Source organism: Oreochromis aureus, linkage group 15, assembly GCF_013358895.1.
Source record: "Oreochromis aureus strain Israel breed Guangdong linkage group 15, ZZ_aureus, whole genome shotgun sequence".
Lineage (NCBI taxonomy): Eukaryota > Metazoa > Chordata > Actinopteri > Cichliformes > Cichlidae > Oreochromis > Oreochromis aureus.
The window spans coordinates 14,176,855-14,196,076 of record NC_052956.1 but is presented as its reverse complement, the minus strand read 5'-3'; the positions used below and the strand labels follow the sequence as shown (position 1 = coordinate 14,196,076).

Here is a 19,222-nt window from a genome sequence, read left to right as displayed (position 1 = left end):
CAGTGATATTAATTTAAGTGCATAATTGAACTCATTGCATCGTTTTTGTTTGAATTAAAGCACTGATGCAGCCTTCACATGCACAATTATGCAAAAACTCAAAAGACCTTGAAAAAGTGTTTCCTCAATGTAACCCATTCCCCTTTAATAGCTCTCAGTTTTTGCTTAAATACTTCATGCTGGCTGGAAAATGTGATGTCATATACTCAGATCAAGATTTGGAAACAATGAGAGTTGAATGAAGTTTGGTGGGTTGCTTTGTGACTGTTTGTTAAACAACATGCAGACAATTCTTAAGAAGTCTTGAGCACTTGAGTTGAAGACAGTTCATCCAAAAAGGCTTCTTGAGAAAGATAGTACATCATGAGTTGATCATAAAGGGATGGATATGGTCTGCAACAATACTTGGGTAGGCTCTGGTGTTTAAACATTGCTCAGTTGCAGCTCGTTCTCACACGCGACACTTAATATACTGACGAATTGTCACGCGTTCCATTCGCGTTCCATGGGAATGCGAAAGGTGACCTTCCGCGTTCCTATGCTACGCGCCGGTGTGGATGAAATCGAATAGAACGACGCTCCCGCAGTAACACGCGTTCCAGCCGTGTATTCCAGCCCTAATCATAACCTTATCCCTAACGTTCACCACCACCTTAATCGTGTTAGATTTAAGTAAAATAAACGTACATGTGTAGATTCATTCCAAACGATTCTCATGTTTCCTAATTTTTCCAAACTCGTAATATAAGGACGCGTTGGGTGGCCGAAAACGTAATATACCGACGATTTGTCACCTAGGGTAAAAGGTTATGCTTTGGGAGTGAGAACTTGTTGTCAGTTGGTACTCAAAGTGTGCCAAAAAATATCCCCTTCATCATTACACCACCAAGACACTGAACTGTTGAAATGAAGTAAGATGGATCCATCCTTCCATGTTTTTTATGCCAAAATCTATTCAGATGTAAAATGAGAGAAATCGGACTTAAAATACACCCGATGGTTATTTTTTAACCAGAGGCTTTAATACTGAGGTATTCAATTTTTCCATTGCAGCACTTTGATTACGTGTGATCTCTCATCTCTCCAGGAACGAGGCTCCCATCCCGACACATTTCTTTGTGATCCTGACCAGCTGCGGGAACTCGACCTTTGGCCCTCTGAACTGTGTAGGTCCACTCCAGGCCAGGTCCTTCATCATGCCCCACAGGCCCGACCACACAGAGAGTTGTGCTGTGAGTAACATCATTCGTCCCACATGTTTCTGCACAGTCTATCTCAGTTTGCCTCTGTGGAAACCTGCTGTCAGACCCTGCTTGATACTGGAGAATTTTAATATACGCCTCCCCCTCTTTCTGCTTTTCTTCAGAGCGGGACGGACTTGAAGTGGGTGGAAGACTGGCTGAAGCTCCACACTGCTCGAGTGCGAGACATCGAGCTCCTTACCGGACTCAGCTTCTACCACGACAGGTTATCAGTGGAAGAGACGCTGCGGATGAAGACATTTCTACACACTTCTTAAACTCACAGACTTTATCAAGTGAAGCTTTAACTCGCAGAGGAAGCCAAATTGGTGTGCAGATGTCAGCCCACATGGACAAACGGTTAACCCGATAACTGTGGGTTTAACAGATGCTTTACTTATAGACTTCCCTGATTTCAGACTGAATTCATTCTTAAGCTCCATCCATTATTTGAAGTGACATTTTTAAAAGAAAGTTTTATTGATTTTGTTTGTGCACAAAATAAAAAAAATAAATAATGAATGGAGCTTAAAGACGCCATCACATCTAATAAAATGATTCCAAAGTATTTCCGGGTTCCCATGTTCAGATTGGAAAACGGGAATAAAACTAAAGGGAAAAGAGAGTTTTTATTGATGGAAGAACTGTTGATGTTGAGTGAAGCTTGCCACACATCAGGGGAGCTGTCTGCAGCAGCTGGAAAAACATCTAACATGAATATGTTTTGCCCTTCTTTTTTTGTATGTGTGTTTTTTTTCTTTTTACACCCATTGGTATTTTTTTGTCTTTTGTAAAATGAATGAATTATTCAGCTTTTAAATGTGCGTCTATGCTGTATGCTTGGAAGGATTACTGTATGAGACACGTTTGAGCCAGTCTGGGCTCAGACACATAAAAGCCTTTTCTTCCTCCAACACAGGAGCAACACAGAGAGACATAAAGCAACTGCAAAGAATACTGAAAGCAAAGTATACATTTAGCAAGGGTCCCTAGTGTTGTATACTAAAATAGGTGTTAAATATATCACAGGTCATGTGAACTGTGTAGCGTGTGGTCTTGTGGTTAACACATTCGCATAGTCACAAGCTCGCACCGGTCCCAAGCCCAGATAAAGGGTATCCAGCATAAAATCTTAGCCAAATTAAACATGGGGATCCATCTACCCAGGCGAGGCTTTTAGAAGAGAGCAGCCTGATGTACCTTCTGTGAGAACCGTGCACGCTAGAAGCAGCAGATGTGAAGCTTTAATAACTGTTGACCACATGAGGCAGCTGTAACCCTGAACAATCAAGACTTCAGAAAATTGATCTCCTTGATGATCATGATCGTAACTTACACCTCACTGGGGTAAAGCAAGTCTGGGAAAGCTGTAATGTTTAAGGATCATTCAGGTAACCTCTCAGTGCTGGTAGTAAACGGAGTTTACTGATGTTTATTCTTCTTCACAAATAAGAAAAAATCAGATTTGGTGAATCATTGAAGATTATTTTATTTCTGTCTTTTTTCTGACTCTTTCTGGTTGTTTTGTGTCTTTCGTGCCATTTTGTAACCTCAGTGAAGTGATTTTACATCCCTGTTGTCATTTTGTTCCTCTGTGGACATTTGGTGACTTTTTCCTGGGAAACTGAATTTTCAGGCAGCTGCTAAACTTCAGCGTTTAGTTGGAGATGAAGAGAAGCTGTGTGAGCTCAGTAGGCCCGTTCATTAATCCGTCCGTGACTGTGTGCGTTCGAATGTGTGGATCAGCAAAATCTTTATTCGGTCTTTGATTCGCGTACTGCTCGTATATGAAGTCATATAGATTTCATGTATACCAAGCCTTTTCTATTGGTTGCTGCAGTTTTTCACACATGAAAAATTTCATATAAAAAACAAACTTCCACACTGAGCTTGTGACTTGTTTCCTTTTCTTTATAACTTTTCATCAGCCAAGATTGAAGGTGCACAAATCACTTTCGCTTCACATGATTGCAGTTAGAGCGTCATGCAGAGCGAGGGAAGCAGCAGTTGCTCTTCAAGTCTCCTTCAGGTTGAAGCAGTGCATGTAAATGTGAAAAGGAAGGAAGCCGTGCTCTCTACGTTACCCTATAAAGTCTGCCACTTCCTCAGGCTGACCACTCCGGCAGCGCAATAAGCCAGAAGGTAAGATCTTGCAGCTTTCAGCTCTGCACCTCGTAAACTCTGAGGTGACCCAATTCTCATGTCAGAAAACCTGAGCTTGCTTTCCATTTGAGGTTGTTGCAAGGCTGGTGCAGTTGTCACAATACTTTTCTCAAGTGTCGGTTGATGGTTTGGCAAGAAAAGGGTACAAGTTGTCTCACTGCATCTTTAGTCATTGAGAAAGAAAAAAACGTTTTGTTGCGTGAAATCTTTCTGTGAAGTCTGCCATTCAGTTGCTGAATTGCTGAGCTGGCTGAATAAGGTCTACTGACTGTGTATTCTCCTCTTATGATGATCAATCTGTATGACTGTTTTATTACTTCATCTGGAGTTTATATTTTCCAAGTGTACCTTGAGTCAGTAGTTTCTGACTCAAGGTACTTATATGAAAGTTTTGAAATCCGGCTCAAACTGAAGCAGAGGGCACGTCTCTTGCAAAGGAAATGCAGAAAGATGACGCCAGCTTTTCTGAGCTGTTTTTTTTTTCAGTTGCTGTGGTGAACTGCATGAAGATGACAGTTCACCATATTTAGTTTAAATATACACGCAGCTCGTTAACATGCACACAATTTCCTGGAAAGTATTTTGGGAGCCTGTCTCACCTCACAGCAAGGTTTTGTGATGTGAGTAAGATGGGTCATTTTTAAAAATGTGTACCTGACATACTTTCTATTGTCAGTCACTGTGGGTTGCAAGCATGACAAGGCAGCTGTGAGGTTCTTATTTGGAATTCACTTGCTGCACACGCTTCTGGCTGTACGGCCAGAGTTTGCATGCTGTCACTGAAGCCTTCCTGGAAACCCATCATCTGGGTGGGAAGTGTGTCAGAGACCACGTGACCGCCTTGGGGTTTCTCACGGTATGCTATATGTAGGTCTCAATGAAATTAGTCAAGTGCCCTTTTTACTGTCATTGCCGCGGTGGGCTGAAACAATCCTCCTCCTTCTCTTCTCGGATGTTAAAACACTAACCACTAAACCACGCACACCCTGAATCATTATGGCCCCTTTGCATCGTAGAGGCGAGTCTGAGATGAGTGTGCTTGCATTAATGTGATAACGAAGACGATCATCTGTAAACCGAGCTACTCTTCGAATGAGGAATCTGTTACTAGGAGTTTTTAAGTGTGCAACTTGTTGCCTCACCTGGTATTTAGAGCTCAAGAGAGCCACAGAGCACGTAAGCAGAGGACAGATAACAGCCGTGTCCCTCTCTGAGCCGTGAGGCCTAATTATTACTGGCACTGGCTGTTTTCTTCAGCCTCCTGGCAGCTCTGTTTAGTGACAACGACGGGCCTTATCTGCTAACACAGGCTGACATCCAGCTCTACGACAGGCCATTTCCCCTCTGCTCCCCACGCCTGTGCGCTGCCGGGAAGGAAAATGGTCTCAGTTCAGATTGAGATGTGAAGCACTCGGGAATGATGTCTTCCAATGAGATGAATGAGATATTAAAGAATCAGCTTTCTCCTTTACTTCCTCCTACGCAGCTGATTGACTCTCTTTATAAACTGACCACACACCCAGCTGTGTGGTCAGGCATGCAAGCAATTCAGTTCAGTTTTATTTACACAAATCACAACAGCAGTCGTCTCAAAGTGCTTTAAGTTGTAGGGTAAAGATGGTACAATAATAGCGACAATCAGACAACTGCCTTTGACCCCTTGGCGACAGTGGAAAGGAAAAAGTCCATTTTAACAGGAAGAAACTTCCAGCAGAGCTAGGTTCAAGGAGGGGCAACCATTTGACTAGTTTGGGGGTGAGGGGAGGGAGAAGAGACAAGCTGTGGAAGAGAGGCAGAGATTAAAAATAACTATGGATTAAAAAACAAAAAATAATCTGCACGACTGAGATGTAAAGACAAGAGGTCCATGTGTTGGCCAAGCCAGTTCACAGCTAGTGCTAAGTTGTTTGATGACTGTTTGTGGTAAAGTAACACAGTCACAACTCTACATGCAATGTTATGCAAGGTGAACATTTTCAGTAAGCGGTCAGTCTTTGACAGATAACGCTCACTAATCTTCACCTTATCATTTTAAGGACTTTAATACAAGACATGTGATGTGTTCAAGATATTCTAGCTTCTTCACAAACACACACAGCTGATCTTCTGCTGTAAACCTCAAACCAGTGGCTGAGCTTATTTCCAAGCACTGTCAAGTGACTTCTTTTGAAGTAAAACATGAAACAGATCTATTGATCTAATAATAAAAACAAAAAAGAAAAAGAAACTGGGACACGGGTGCACGTCAGCCATCAATAATGCACAGGGTTGGCATTTGGTTTGCTTTGCTGTTGCCCTACCATCAGTGAAGCATCGCTGCTCTTCCTGCAGCTGAGGAAGCCGTGGTGGTTTAACACAGCGGAGGTCTGTGAGGACATGAGCAGCATGAGGGGAAATGAGGGGAAACTGATCGACACAGATCTGGACATGTAATTTTTTCATGACATCCTGTGCCGCCGAGCAACTATTTACGTCATCAGGTGTTTCTGACGCGTAGCTCCCGGGTATTCTTGGAGATAAGAAGGTTATTTCAAATCATTCAAGTAGAAATACTATAAGTAGCTTTCTGATGTGGAAGGGGAATCTCCGCTGCTCGCGAAATAACCTTTGCTATCTCCCTTTTTTAAATCTTTCAGTTCCAGAAGACAAAAAAAACGATCTGAGGGTTGGGCCCAGTGAGGGGGAGGACTAAAGAGGAGAGGAGGAGGAGACAGGAGTGAAAAAAGAAAACGGTGAAGCAGAGAGGAGGACAGACAGAGAGAGGAGGACCTGTGACAGTGACAGAAGACCTGAACCAGTATTTCTTTCTTCTTCTTTTTTTTTATTCAAAAACATGGATTTAAGTTTGCTTCAAGTTATGGAGAGAGAGAGCATCCTGGAGGTTCTTCGGAGAGACAAACAGATGCGAGCAATCGAAGAAGACAGGATCAGGTGGGTCATTTCAAACAGTGTTAATGGGTGCTGGGATGAAATGAGATTTTTAGGGATGCTGGAAGGAGGCAGGGCTGACTGCTCTTATATTGATTATGTGAAAGCGAAAATATGATTCTTCTGAAAACAAAACCTGTTTCAGAGATGTTACCTGTTACAAATCTGAACTGTTAGTAGTTTCATACTTAACATACGGACATGAGTGTGATATCAGAAGTTCATATTGTGCCATAAAATAAAGAAAGAACCTTCTTCTCACACGGGGACTTTAAATCTTGGTTTTTCTGCAGCTGACACTTAATTCTGCTCAATAAAGTGTTTTAAACCTTGTTAAACTATGGTAACTTTGTGTTATGCTCACAAAGAAACCCCATATGTCCCCATTGTCCCCATATAAGGGCATACTTTTTAAAAATCATACTGTTCTTTAGTTTTTATAGCAAGAAGAAATTAACTTTTATCTGCTGGCTTTATGTTGAGTATCTCTAACAGAGTGATGCTTTTCTGAAGGATGTTTAAAAGATAAAAATGTACCAAAAAAAGTTCATTATTGTCAGAAGAGAAATGTCCGTGAAGTTCGCAGTTAAAGCTCTCTGTGGTTCTCCCTCTCCTCAGGAGGATGAAATATGACCTGCAGGAGCTCCGAAGGAAGGGTGCAAAGAGCTATGCCCGGCAGTACGGTGAGCGGACCTGCGCCCGCTGCCAGAGGCCGCTGGGAAAGTTCTGGAACTCTGGCGCAGTCTGCCGCGGCTGCAGCCACCGCATCTGCAACAAGTGTCGTGTGGGAGCAGCGATCTGGAAGTGCACGGTCTGCCACGCGTACAGGTAGGGAAGCCACCAGCGAGCCTGCTGTACAGAGGGTTGAAATGTGTGACTCAGCGAGGCTCAAATCAAACACTAAATGACTGTGCGTGTGTAAAGCCCAGCAGTGACTGAAGGTTACTGTAATTGAGGCTCAAATCTCACACTTTCACTTTTACTCTGTTTGTGTACTGTTGAGAGAGCCCGTCGTTGTGCTGAACTATCCAATGAAATGGTTAAACAGTCCGTGGGAGATCAGAAAATGACATTTGAAATAATAACCTGACCAAATCACTTGAAAATTATTTGATAATTCAATGATTTAGAACACTAATTTAATTGTGGATGGACCTCCTGCCTCCATAAAACGTTCCCCGTAACAGTATACGATTCCCCTTCAAAGTAAAGGCATTAGGGAATAGTGGACAGTGGACCAAACCACTAAGAGCCCCCCTAACTTCCCTAGATTTAGCTACACCCCCGTTAAACTGCAGTTTCTCGAGTCAGCAGCTTCACGTAAAGCCTGAAAACCCCCTCTCCAGCTGCAGGAACATGATGTAAAGACTGACTTGCAGTTTGAAAGGCACCGATTGCTATAAAAAAAGAGGAAATTGTGTCAAGGACACTAAAGCAACATGACTGAATCAAATCACTCAAGAGCCGACTAACCAAAGCAAGAGTAGAAAAACTCCAACTCCATAAAAATGTGGGTAATTATTCTGTTTAGCAGATTTATGAAGGAAATGATAATGAGTGAAAACCGATAATAACAAGGTCTTTGCTCAGATTGATTGATACCTACATTAAATCTGCAACTTTAACATGAGTTTCAGGTCAAGTGTCGCTGTTCTAATTAATCGTCAACATTCCAGCTGTTTGCTAGTCAACCACAAACTATTCTAATAACTTTTAAAGTGTCCTGATTTAAAATAGCTGTGACACCAATTTGCTTTTTTAGTTGGAACGAGATATTTGAACACATCCTGTCGCTTCTTTGAAACTTCCCCTTCCCTTCCTCTATATGAACTCTGTCGTAAATATTTGAAATATGCAGATAGCATCTCTGAAAAGTCAAATTTAGATTAGGTGTATTTCCAATACGTATTTGCGGCCTCTTCATTTTCAGTGTGGGTATTTTATATGTGTAAAAATGTGTCCAAGTTTATAGATGATTTGTTCTGAATACTGAGGGCGCATGTTTTCCTCCGAAATCCACGCCTTGGTTTTCAGAAAAGGATGTAACGTGTTCTTTTACTACTTTAATTATCTGTGAAAGAACAAAGATAGATTTGTCAAACTAAAGCTAAATTCAAAAGAGAAATGAAGATGTTGCAGTTGTAGTTTTATTGATTGTGGCTGTCTTGTCATTTCTACCTGCTCATCACGGCGCTCTTCTTCTTCACAGGGATGTAAAAATCAAGTCCGGAGAATGGTTTCTAGAAGAAAAGTCAAAGAAATTTCCAGTCAACACAGGTTTGTATGCAAAACCCAAACTGCATGCATACACACAGGGTGTGATTTGCAGGGCATGGGAGTAACTTCCCCCATCTCTGGTCTGCACATCCTCTGCTAAATAATTTTTTTTATCCCCTGCTCTGATTTTTAGCGCTACATCTTCAGACAGTGTGCAGGGCAAACAACAATCAAATCAGAAATTCAGTTTGAGTGTCAGAGCAGCAGAGATCCTGTTCTGCATTATTTCGTTACATGTCATTCCAACTGTTTGGCTTGCAATTATGAACTGGGACTGCTGTCTCACATCCCTAAGAGACTAAGGAAGTTATGAGGACCCTTGCTGCCTTTGCAACTGATAGAGATAGAGTCTGCTAATCTGACAGCAACCCTCCAGATAGAGTTTAACATAACCGTCAATCACAAGTTAGAGCTCACGGCTCTGATGTTCAGTAAACAGCACAGGTCACCTCCTTGAGTTACAATCCTGAGAACGTTAATTTAAAAAGGGAGAGATTAAGATATTCTCATGGTTATCATATGTTGTGAACTTGTTCATAATTATTCTGTAGACAATAAACTGACAGCAGCTGTAAATAAGTATACAGGACCGCTTGCATGCTGCATACACAGCTGCTTTTCCTTTTTTAAATATAAATCATTATTCAATATTAATGCACGCTTGTTCAGCTACACTGACTCATAAAATATGAATGAACGCAGTTGTTTTATGTTGCTGGCTTTATGTGTTCAGTTCATAGTGTGGCTAGGCATCATAACACTTAACTATTAAGGATATTTAAATGGTTTTCTGTTCCTTTCTGATGTCCTTGCAGACAAATATGAGACGGTTGGGGAGAAACTATTGAAGACCTACAATGTGCTGAGGTATGATTTACCTTCTAAGTGTTTATTTCTCATTTTTCTACATCAGGTTAAGTCTCCGTCCTGATGTGGTTGTAAAATAAAAAATTTTGACTCGTGTATCTTCGCAGTCATATAGCCATTGTGCCACCCACTCCTCCACCGCACTTGGATTATCACTTCCTGAGCAGATCTGGGGTAAAGTATTATTTTCTTTTCCCATTTTTTTTACAAGATAAAATGAAACATGCATAAAGTAATTAATCATTATTATTGTTTTTGATCTGCAGGATTGGAAAAACTCAAAGCCTTTCACCAAATCTGTGGAAAATCTAATGGTTTCCTTCACGAGTCACATTAAAAGTAAGTCGTCGTTCAACCTCAGCCTAGTGGTCAGCATTGCCACGATCAGTAATTCTTTACTTCTTAATGACAGAAAGTGTAACACACCACAGGTACTCTCAGTGTGCAGTTGTGAGAAATTGTTGCTTCGAAATTAGTAGCATCACTTCCTGTGGATGTTATCAAACACACTCTGATCATGAGCTCAATATACGCACTGTAATAACCACAAAGGAAATTCACCAGAGATAATTTAGAAGAAAAAAAAAGCCTTGTGAGCTCATGACACCTACTGCATCAGCAAAAGAGGCTTTAGATGATGCAGGAGATAGCACCACCACGCACGCACAGCTCTTTGAGCAGTGTTGTTTGTCCGAGCACAGGATGCACCTCTTCGTTAAATTTGTTTTCCAGTAAACAGGCATTTACTGGGTTGTGCTTTTCTTACATTTCCTTTTGCAGAGATTTCCAATTCTCAAAACGACGTCCGTGAAGATCTGCTGAAAGTCGACAACAGATGGAGAGGCTCGAGCTTCACCCACTCCACCCAAAAGAGCCTGTCCGACACAGACATAAACAAATCGAGCACGGTAGGTCGAACGCATCAGTCACTGAACTCCTCGAGTTTGTAATAGTAGTGCTGCTTCTGCTGCAAGTGAAAGTGTTTTTGCAGAGCACATATTTGGGCCTGAGAGTCTAAGCGGGGAATCACAGAAAAGGCGGTGAACTGATTCAGGGCCTTTAGCACCACCTGCTGGTGATGAGAGTGAATAACTTCAGCAACCTCAAATCTGAGAGAGAGTGCGACTTTTTGCTTTTTGTGCCTAAACTGCTCCTTGATGTTTTCTAGTTTTATATCATATGAAAATGTTCAGAAGCAGAGTAAAGAAAATGACTCTCTTTCTTTGTGCAGCTCTTCAAAGTCCCAAGTCTTCCAAACCTTTTCAAGAAAAGCAAAGACAGCGACCAGGAGGGCTCATCCACCGGGGCAGAGGACGAGACTTCATTCGGTTCTGAGTACTCTGGAGGGAAGAGAGTAAGTCACAGCGGATTTTCATTAAAAAATAATAAAATAAAATCCCCAAACAACATCCAGTGGTTGAAATATTCAGAAATAACAGCCCTGATCAGAAAATCCCCTCTCATAATTATCCTCTCTCACACCTCTCTCATCCTTTTCCTCTGAAGTGTAAAATTGATGCTATAACCTGTATTTGGCTCCCTCAGGGCAGCTGCAGCAGCACCAGCACAGAGTTCGGCTTTGAGAGCGTTTCTGTGACCGGAGAACTGGAGCTGGCTCTGGCCTTCAACACCAACACCTCCCGTCTGGAGATCACAGTCGGCGCCTGCAGAAACCTGTCCTACGGAGACAGCAAGAAGAAGAAGTGTCACCCGTAAGGACACGTTTGATGTCACTCTGTGCAACACAAAGAGGCAGACCGCATTTCCTGTGATTTTCCATCAAAGCTTCAACAGCATTTTTTATTTATTTATTTTTTATTCTGTTGCGCAGATACGTGAAAATCTACGTGCTGCCGGACAAGAGCTGCAAACTGAAGACGTCAGTGAAGAAGAACACGACTGATCCGGTTTACAATGAAGTTTTGAAGGTAAAAACAAAGAACCTCTTCAGCTATTTTTGGCTGTCTCTCTGAGTCATCAGTTTAATTAAACTTGCAGTATGCACATATGCATGCTCATGACTTATGGCAACAAGATTATAGATTTCATGGGCAGTTAATTCCTCCTTTGAAAGTTTTTAATCTGGTGCATCAAAAATATGATCTACTCTGAGATGCCATCATAGTCTGTATATAAAAGATGGACATAGCCACTGTGACATCTTAGTAATTGATGTAAACTCCTGCTGTGAAGACTTGAGCTGAGCCTTTTCACTACAGTCATCTGGGTGTTTTAAAGCCAGAAATAAAGAGCAACTACTTAAAACTGGGGGACACTTCATGGTACCCCTGCTATCTCCCTTTCTGACTCTAATAATGATTCAATTTTACAAAATTAATAGCATCGCATGTTCTATAACACTCAAAACTAGGCCCTGACACCATAACGCCATCAGAAGAATTTCTACACAGCAGAAAGTTTTTTTAAAACCGAAGAAGACATAAAATCAGCATCCATCTTTTATATACAGTTTGTTTGTTTTGAGGTTGGGTTTTTTATATATATAGTCTAGACAACACTACCAGAAGGCCAGCACAAGGACTTTTACCTGCACTCATGTGCTTAATCAGTGTTTGAAGTGTTTGAACATTTTAATAAATGTTGTGAACGTAAACAGCATTCACTAACATTCAAATGTTTTTCACAGTATGGCATACAGCGCAACATGCTCATTGGAAAGAGGCTACAGGCGACTGTGTGGCATTCAGGTACCCTGAAAAGGAAAGTTTTTCTTGGTGAAGTCCTCATCCCTCTGGACGGCTGGAGATTTGAAGACAAGGCATTCCAGTGCTTCAACTGGTATCCACTGTGTCCGAAGGTAAAACGGAGAACGGCAGAAAAGATTAGTTTATTATTACTAAAGACTTTTCCCTGTACGGCTGATATGGAAGTGGTTTTCTATAAAATCTCCTTCCTGTGTCCTTCAGCCTGAGAGACAAAACGGAGGTGCTGCGGATCAGGAGTGAGGAGAACTGCTGGCCGGAGTCAAGGTGAGTTTGTAGCTTTCTTAAATGTCTGTCTAGCGCTTTGTTTTCGTCAGGCTTGTGTAGTTTATGTGTTTTTTAGTTCATATGTAGTAGGTGGTGTAATACGAGTGGGACAGTGATTCTGAAAGCTGTACTTTACAAGGTGTATGTACGTGAGTTTGAGGTCACATAGTCGAGCACAGGCGTAAACCTACCAGATCAGCTGATCTGTGCCACCTGATACCTTTTTATTCATTTAAATTGGCAAATCAAATCATATAGGGCGATATTAAAGCTGCTTTGGCCTGCAAACCACTTTGCAACCCACTTACATCTACACTCATCTGTGCCAGTGTCCCCAGAACAAATAATTTAATAAATGTCAAATATAAATGATTCAATATCGAAATAAAAGTTTTCTTCTGACTAAAGGTTATTTTATTTGCTAGTGATATCGTCTTGTTCGAAATCCTGCAGGTGGTTTTGGTTTTTTTCTGGTGTGGTTATCAAGTGGGCTGAGGTGCAAGCTATGAAAACCACTATTTTAAGAGAACGTCATCAACACTTTTTAGAAAAGGCTGGTCAAGGTCTACTAATAAAAGTGAAATAAAATAAGTAAAAAAATTAAAATTTTTTATTTACATGAGCTGAAATTGTGTTTAATATAAATTTTAAAGGCACATTTCAGGAGCCTTAACCTTTTAGGTTCATTCATTTCAGCACTAGGGGTCAGGAGAGGATCTGTTTTGGATACCTTGTGTTGCCCTTTCAGTTACTGAGGTAAACTGGGCCACATAGCAATGATCCACTAACCGTCCTTCACACCTTCCCATTAATGTAAACATGACTCAGAGTGTAAACACATCTCATTGTGGCCCTGTGTGTCTCCTTGTGTGCGCAGGCCTCAGAGGTGTGCTATGTGTGTTCTGGTGTGTGACTTTGTGAACGCAAATGTAATTGTTCAACAGGCATGAGGGAGCGTTTACATAACTCGTGTGTTTGTGTATGTGTGTGTCTCATTTAGGCGTCTGACTGCGGGAGCCAGCAGAGAGCTCGTCCACAAGACGCCCATTTCTAAAAAAAGGGAGACTGAAGTCATCCACTGCTGCTCGTCCAGGACGTCACTCTGAACTTGGACCTGTGGGATAAAAGCACCTCCTGCCTCTCTGAGGCACCATAACGGGGACTTGAATGGACCAATAACAGCAGAGATTCACCTTTGAACGTCCTCTGTGGAAACACTTTAATGCTGCCTGTGAAGCATCTACAATCGTTATGAATGTATACACCACCTCAAGCAAAGCAGTTGTGATTAATTAATAGTTTTTTTGCATTATAGAACAGACTATAAAAAATCTATTGCTTTATAGAAACATTATTTATGCTTGTTATATTTATTTAGCTTTCTATTTATTTTTTTAATCTGCTAAACTCCTTGAAACGTGAAAAAAATCCAGTTACGGCTCCAAGTCTGCTTAATAATTACTTCATAATATCCTTTGTTGCAGTTTTAAGCTAAAGAAAGATTGGATAAGCCAGCTTCCTACCTAACATACCGATATATTTCTTTATTAACTGCTTGTGGATGCTTCATAGTTGCAGACGTTTACAATTTTACTACTTTTTAAATGTTAAACAGTTAAAGTGTTGCCACTTCCGTTCAAGGCCTCTCTGCTGACCTTCGGGGCTCCGTTCAGACCCAGTTTCCTCCTTAATGCGATGTTCTTCTGTCAGAGGAGAGCAAGCAACAAAACGTCCATGCAAATAAAATTAGTGGAAGAGACGCTAAGCTAACGTTACTGACAAATGAAATCTGGAGCCACACCCGGCGGTGGAGCGGAAGCGGTTTGAGTCGCTTCAGACACACCACACAGCGGCTCTCCGAGTACAAAGACACCTTTCTTGTCTCTGTGGACGCGGCGTGTGAAAGCAGAAGAAGAAGAGGAGGAGGAATAAGGAGGTTTCTGTGCTGGGAGCAGTGATATCACTGACCTGGAATTCTGTTGACTCCGCGTTCTCCCGGCTCACCATGGCAACTGGAGGCTCAACAGGTTAAGCGTGACGTCAGCTCGCCTGCGTCAACAGGTGGAGAAATTGACGCCAGCAGCGGCACAGGCCGCATACAGACTCATTGTATTTATTTATTTATTTATTTTTGTTTACATCCAGCACTTTAAGACGCTCAGTTAGCATTCAACTATTTACAGTGTATGTGTAGTACAGCTGTCAGATAATAAGTCAATCAGCTTCCACGTGCATGTGTGTTTTCGTTTTTTGTCATTTTATTTATTCTTCTGTCACACTGAATTGCTTTTGTAAAAATAAAAGTATCTGAATATGAATCAAAACAACGTGTGAGTCCTGACATGCTGATATTATAAATATAAAGCTCTACTTTTTGGAAAGCATTTATCTGTAACCAGTGTGTCTGACTTCATTTTAGAGCTCATCTTGAAAGGAAATTTCTGCATCAAGTTTCATTTTCAATTCATTGAACATCTGGTGAGTTCTTTTATTCAAAAACACAAACATCGATCTCACAACATCCCAAGCCAGAACCAGTCCATGGACTACCCTGGACTACCTTTTCATACAGTTTGGCTTTATAATGCTCTGACAAAGCTAAGATCATCAGCGCCCAGCATTCGTTGTTCGGGAGAACATGAAAGTTGGTACAACCTCCAAGGCAATCCATCCTGTCATCCTGGTCTGTCTTTAACACTGTAAAGCCAGAACAATGACAGAATGACCAGAAAATTCTAATATTTTTTTGAAAATTGTTTTTATTGAACCTTCTGACAAATATATATATTTATATTAATTTGCATATATGAGTTTTAATTTGTATCAAATATGATACACTTGGCTTTACATGGTTAAACCCACCTGGGCTGGCGAGGCTAAGACTCAGAGGCATAAGGCAAACCCACTAAAACATCCCGGTCCAGAAAGCATGAGGACAAAAGTGTCTACTTACTTTGAAATATATATTTTACAAAGTACACACAGACATGTAATCAGGTTTTTTTTTTAATTGCCAAATTCTTAAACACCTCATTATAAAATCCTGTTCATATACAAAGTCCAGCAGAGCTGTGAGTCAGTAAATACTAATAAATGTCCAGAGAGGAGAACATGAGAGTTGGTTTTATGTAATCTGGGTCAGTCCATGAAACTCTGGAGATGTAACACAAATGAAAAAACCCCAAAGGTTTTCAGAATTGCAACTTATTGTTGTTGTTTTTTGTTTTTGTTTTTCTGGTGACTAAGCACCTTGGCTGAGAAGTGTCGAGCAGCTGTCTGGGACTGATCCCTGCAGAAGGGCAACCAAAGGCCACTTTAGAGTGTGAAAAGCATACATCGCATGTTCATTTCTCACTCTGCAGCCACATGACACGGAACAGACAGAAACAAATATTAAACTTGCTCTCAAGAAAAAGATGCATCGCTGTTCTGTGAACTGCATGGCAAAAAAGCAATAATAACAATGTTATTATTAATAATAATAAGAATAATAATAATAATAATAATAATAACAATAATGATAATGATAAAAGTACCTAGATAGCTAGAGATCTTCTGACGTGATTTTAATAGCATGCAGCTGAATATAATTCCTACGGTAAAAAATAATAATTTACAATTAATATTTCTTTAATTTATTGATCTAAAGGAAAACATATGGAACATAAGACTGTTATTGTTTGGTCAATATATAAAATCTTTAAAACATATTGAATGTTTTGTTATCAGAAGATAGCAAAAATATACAAACCAAAATGAAATACCCTTTTAAAATGTCCCATATACAGTATAAATATCAAACTAGGCATGATTTTTTTAACCTACAGAATAGCAATATTAAACATAAATGGAAGTGTTCAAATATGATGGAAAATAAAAACTATTTTTCTGCTCGGTCCCCTTTCTGAGTGGTCGCCATGAACAACAAACGGTCCTCCATCAAAAATAAGCGAGGCTTGTACTATATTCTCTCTGTGCGCGTCATAAAATACTAAAAAAAATTGGCTAATCCTCCTACTTCATCCCACCTCTAAAAGCAGATGATTATTTTTGGTCTGAATTGCTCAAATTACACAATTAAATACACAAATGGGAAGTGAAACACTAAGTAGAGACAAAAGGGAAAGTTTTTGGCACTAATATTTCTTCAGAGGGTTTGCAAAGTCCTGCATCCAGCAGGGCACTCATAACAGCAGGAGTTTCTCTCTCTCTGTAGTGATGCTTCTGCTCTGCTTATACTGCTCCACTTTAGTCTGCAGCCGTGTGTTAAACGTATCCGGGTTTGGTTGTGTGTTGATCTGGCAGCCGAAGAGCGAGATATGTAGTGACCATTCAGAAAGGGTACGTTTTCCGAGGGCTCCTTATAAGGCTTCGAACTCGTCGATCCTCTGCTTGGTGTTGCCCTGCCTGATCTGTCGCAGAGTCTTGTATTTGTCTCGGCCAGCCCGCACGTTCTCGCTGTGGAGGAGGTCATTGGCGGTATTCTTGGATTCATCACGTGCCTGAGCCAGCTCTGAGGTCAGGGCCTGAGGGTGGAGGAAAGGAAGAAGAATGAGATCAGAGGGCAAAAATCAACAATGCCGCCTCTTATACAACTCCATGAATGAGTCACCATGTCCATTTTAGCTCACTATAGCCTCGAACTTTTTACTCCCCAAAGACATGTATGTTAATCAGTCTTTAACCTTCCATCTAGCAAATGCACATCATGTTTGGCACCGCCTACACAAAACACTATTTTGGAAACTCAGTTTCGGCATTTACACGTGGATGGGGACGACAAAGATTTTTCCCTCTTTTTTTGCCATGAGACAACAACATCTCCGTATGATAAGAGTTCTATCAAGAGTTCTATCAACGTGTGTTGCTTTAGCGATAAACATTTTCTGTTTTTTTCTTTTCTTCATAAAAACACCAGTGTATGTGACGATGTAGCCTAAATTGCATACAGCGTTTCCAGCAGTGATCATTTGTCCAAGCTCTCTCCTGCTGTTTGCCACGTGTGAGAAAGGACGACTTGTCCTGATCTGATTCTCCTAACACTTTCTGAAGTTAATAGCTGAAAACAGGCTGTGACGACGATCCTGAAAATCAATACAGTTTGCTTGATCACTTCTTGATTGGTCCATTAAAAAAAATGAAAGAAGGGCTTGAATGTATTCTTCAGCCCTGAGAATTTTACACCATTATCTCCTGTAATTATTAAGTTAAACTTGGCTCAAAAATCAAATACATTTCCACACATCTCCAAGAGATTTGGAAAACTTTCTCAGCAGACTCATCATTTTCTTCCAAACTCTTGTAGTTTTCCAATTAATAACAACAACATACGACTACTAGAAACAGAGAATATATTGTCTGGGCAGTCTGTGGCAGGAACCTGAGAGCTGACTTTATATAAACTAGTGAGCAGTAAAGTTTTTGCTCTCCACACAGGAAGCGACTATCAACTGGGCAATTGGCGATAACAGAAAGTCAATGACATATCTAGCAACTTGAAGCAATGACGGGTGAAATAACCTCTGGCCATGTGAAGTTTTCACAACTTCTAGATGAGCACTTCAAGTTAATATTGATGTGAGGGAAGCAAAGGATGCTGTTAACTGTCATATGGTATGGCGTGGTAAATGCCTTGACAACCAGAGCCCGAATCGTCTGCTAGCGACCAACTGTCAAAGCGATGCGTGATGAGGGGTTCGCTTCCTGCATAGACGCCCCTCATTTCTGAACTCAGCTTTGAGATAGGGTACAGGCCGATCAGGTGACTGAGCTGGTCTCCAACATCAAGTTCACACATTCAAAGGTGCCGCTGATTTCAACTTCCTGATGTTATAGTCGAGTATACTTATAGTCTAGTATAGAAAATCGAGCCAGAGCTCAACAGCCTCGGTTCTACGTGAAGGTCAAAAGAGAAGTGAGAACAGGATGAATGCGGTGCAGAAACTTGTAATCTTTCAAGTTTAACTGAAACTACAGCTGTGAACTGGCTTTTACATAATGTAGTGCTATTCTAGTCTTATGGACTGCAAACATTGCTTTGGTGTTAATAGTGTTTAAGTTGGATCAAGGCTTCAATGAGAACTCTGATGCATTCAAGAACACCAGGCCCTTCTGTGCTTTCACAGCCAAACTGTTTGTTCCAGTTAAATTCTTCTCTGTCTAGGCTTGTTTCAAGCTGTCAGCTGATTCGGACTAAGATTACCTGAGGAGGAAGTTCTATTTCTTAATCTGTCTGTACAGATCTTCTACCCTAATGTTGGGTAACACAGTAACAGATAAGCATGAAAGCAGGTAATTCTTCCTGATTATTTAACTGAATTGCAGCAACCACACACGCAGCACTGTTTTTGTCTGCTATCATTAACACAGCTGATAACCTCAGATAAAGGTGTGAGTGTGCCATCACTCTCGCCAATGACTGACTGCGTGAGGTGCTAGTTTTCACCTTCAGCTGTTTCTGGACGCGCTCGTTCTTCTCGGCCTCAGTCAGGCGGTCCTCCTCTTTGCGGTGGTCGTTGATGCCGTCCATGTGCAGGTCGGCGCTGTGCATGCTGGTGTTGTCGTCACTGTTGTCGTCCACGAGGTGGTCATACATGGGGGGAGGTGGTGGCGGCAGAGGCGTCGTCATCACATTGTGCAGCTCCTCCTTGGTTTTAATCAGATCGTCCTGAGCCTCACGGGCCTGGTGATGACAGAGAAGGTCAGTCAGCTCAAAATCAACGCTAGAGAATTTCTAACTGCAAATAGGTCTGCAAT

The 19,222-nt window shown here is 41.2% G+C and overlaps 3 protein-coding genes and 1 long non-coding RNA gene across 5 annotated transcripts in view; 2 read left to right on the top strand and 2 right to left on the bottom strand.

Annotated features, from left to right (window-relative positions):
* The window catches only part of enpp1 (ectonucleotide pyrophosphatase/phosphodiesterase 1), a 40,797-nt gene extending 37,667 nt beyond the window's left edge, over window positions 1-3,130 (top strand). The window contains exons 22-23 of the mRNA XM_031744706.2: window positions 1,088-1,232; window positions 1,367-3,130. Of these exons, the coding sequence (XP_031600566.2) occupies window positions 1,088-1,232; window positions 1,367-1,519 (298 nt within the window). The 3' untranslated portion in view covers window positions 1,520-3,130. The remainder of the gene's footprint in view (window positions 1-1,087; window positions 1,233-1,366) is intronic.
* A 155-nt stretch (window positions 3,131-3,285) lies between these two features.
* Window positions 3,286-15,309, top strand: sytl3 (synaptotagmin-like 3). Its single transcript, XM_039598827.1, has 14 exons — window positions 3,286-3,383; window positions 6,041-6,335; window positions 6,951-7,160; window positions 8,542-8,609; window positions 9,425-9,476; window positions 9,584-9,650; window positions 9,743-9,815; window positions 10,257-10,384; window positions 10,708-10,830; window positions 11,022-11,188; window positions 11,308-11,404; window positions 12,124-12,294; window positions 12,404-12,466; window positions 13,467-15,309. Exons 2-13 carry the CDS (start codon window positions 6,238-6,240, stop codon window positions 12,440-12,442), a joined length of 1,293 nt encoding a protein of 430 aa, XP_039454761.1. The 5' UTR covers window positions 3,286-3,383; window positions 6,041-6,237; the 3' UTR covers window positions 12,443-12,466; window positions 13,467-15,309.
* On the bottom strand, window positions 7,049-10,362 carry LOC120433141. The gene is made up of 3 exons (XR_005608353.1): window positions 10,243-10,362; window positions 8,511-8,572; window positions 7,049-7,184 (listed from the first exon to the last, which is right to left on the bottom strand). It is a non-coding gene; the product is annotated as an uncharacterized LOC120433141 (long non-coding RNA).
* Window positions 15,310-15,459: 150 nt separating the features above from the next.
* Window positions 15,460-19,222, bottom strand: part of ezrb (ezrin b) — a 31,388-nt gene continuing 27,625 nt past the window's right edge. For both annotated transcript variants that reach the window (XM_039598826.1, XM_031744704.2), the window contains 2 exons: window positions 18,912-19,148; window positions 15,460-16,992 (listed from right to left, as the gene is read on the bottom strand). In XM_039598826.1, coding sequence (XP_039454760.1) covers window positions 16,828-16,992; window positions 18,912-19,148 — 402 coding nt within the window. In that variant the 3' untranslated portion in view covers window positions 15,460-16,827. The remainder of the gene's footprint in view (window positions 16,993-18,911; window positions 19,149-19,222) is intronic.

Bases quoted from the DNA above. Each gene is read 5' to 3' on its own strand.
- sytl3 (XM_039598827.1), top strand. From the start codon at position 6,238: ATGGATTTAAGTTTGCTTCAAGTTATGGAGAGAGAGAGCATCCTGGAG. The intron at 8,610-9,424 runs GTTTGTATGCAA...ATGTCCTTGCAG, and splicing joins GAAATTTCCAGTCAACACAG to ACAAATATGAGACGGTTGGG. The intron at 9,477-9,583 runs GTATGATTTACC...GTATCTTCGCAG, and splicing joins AAGACCTACAATGTGCTGAG to TCATATAGCCATTGTGCCAC.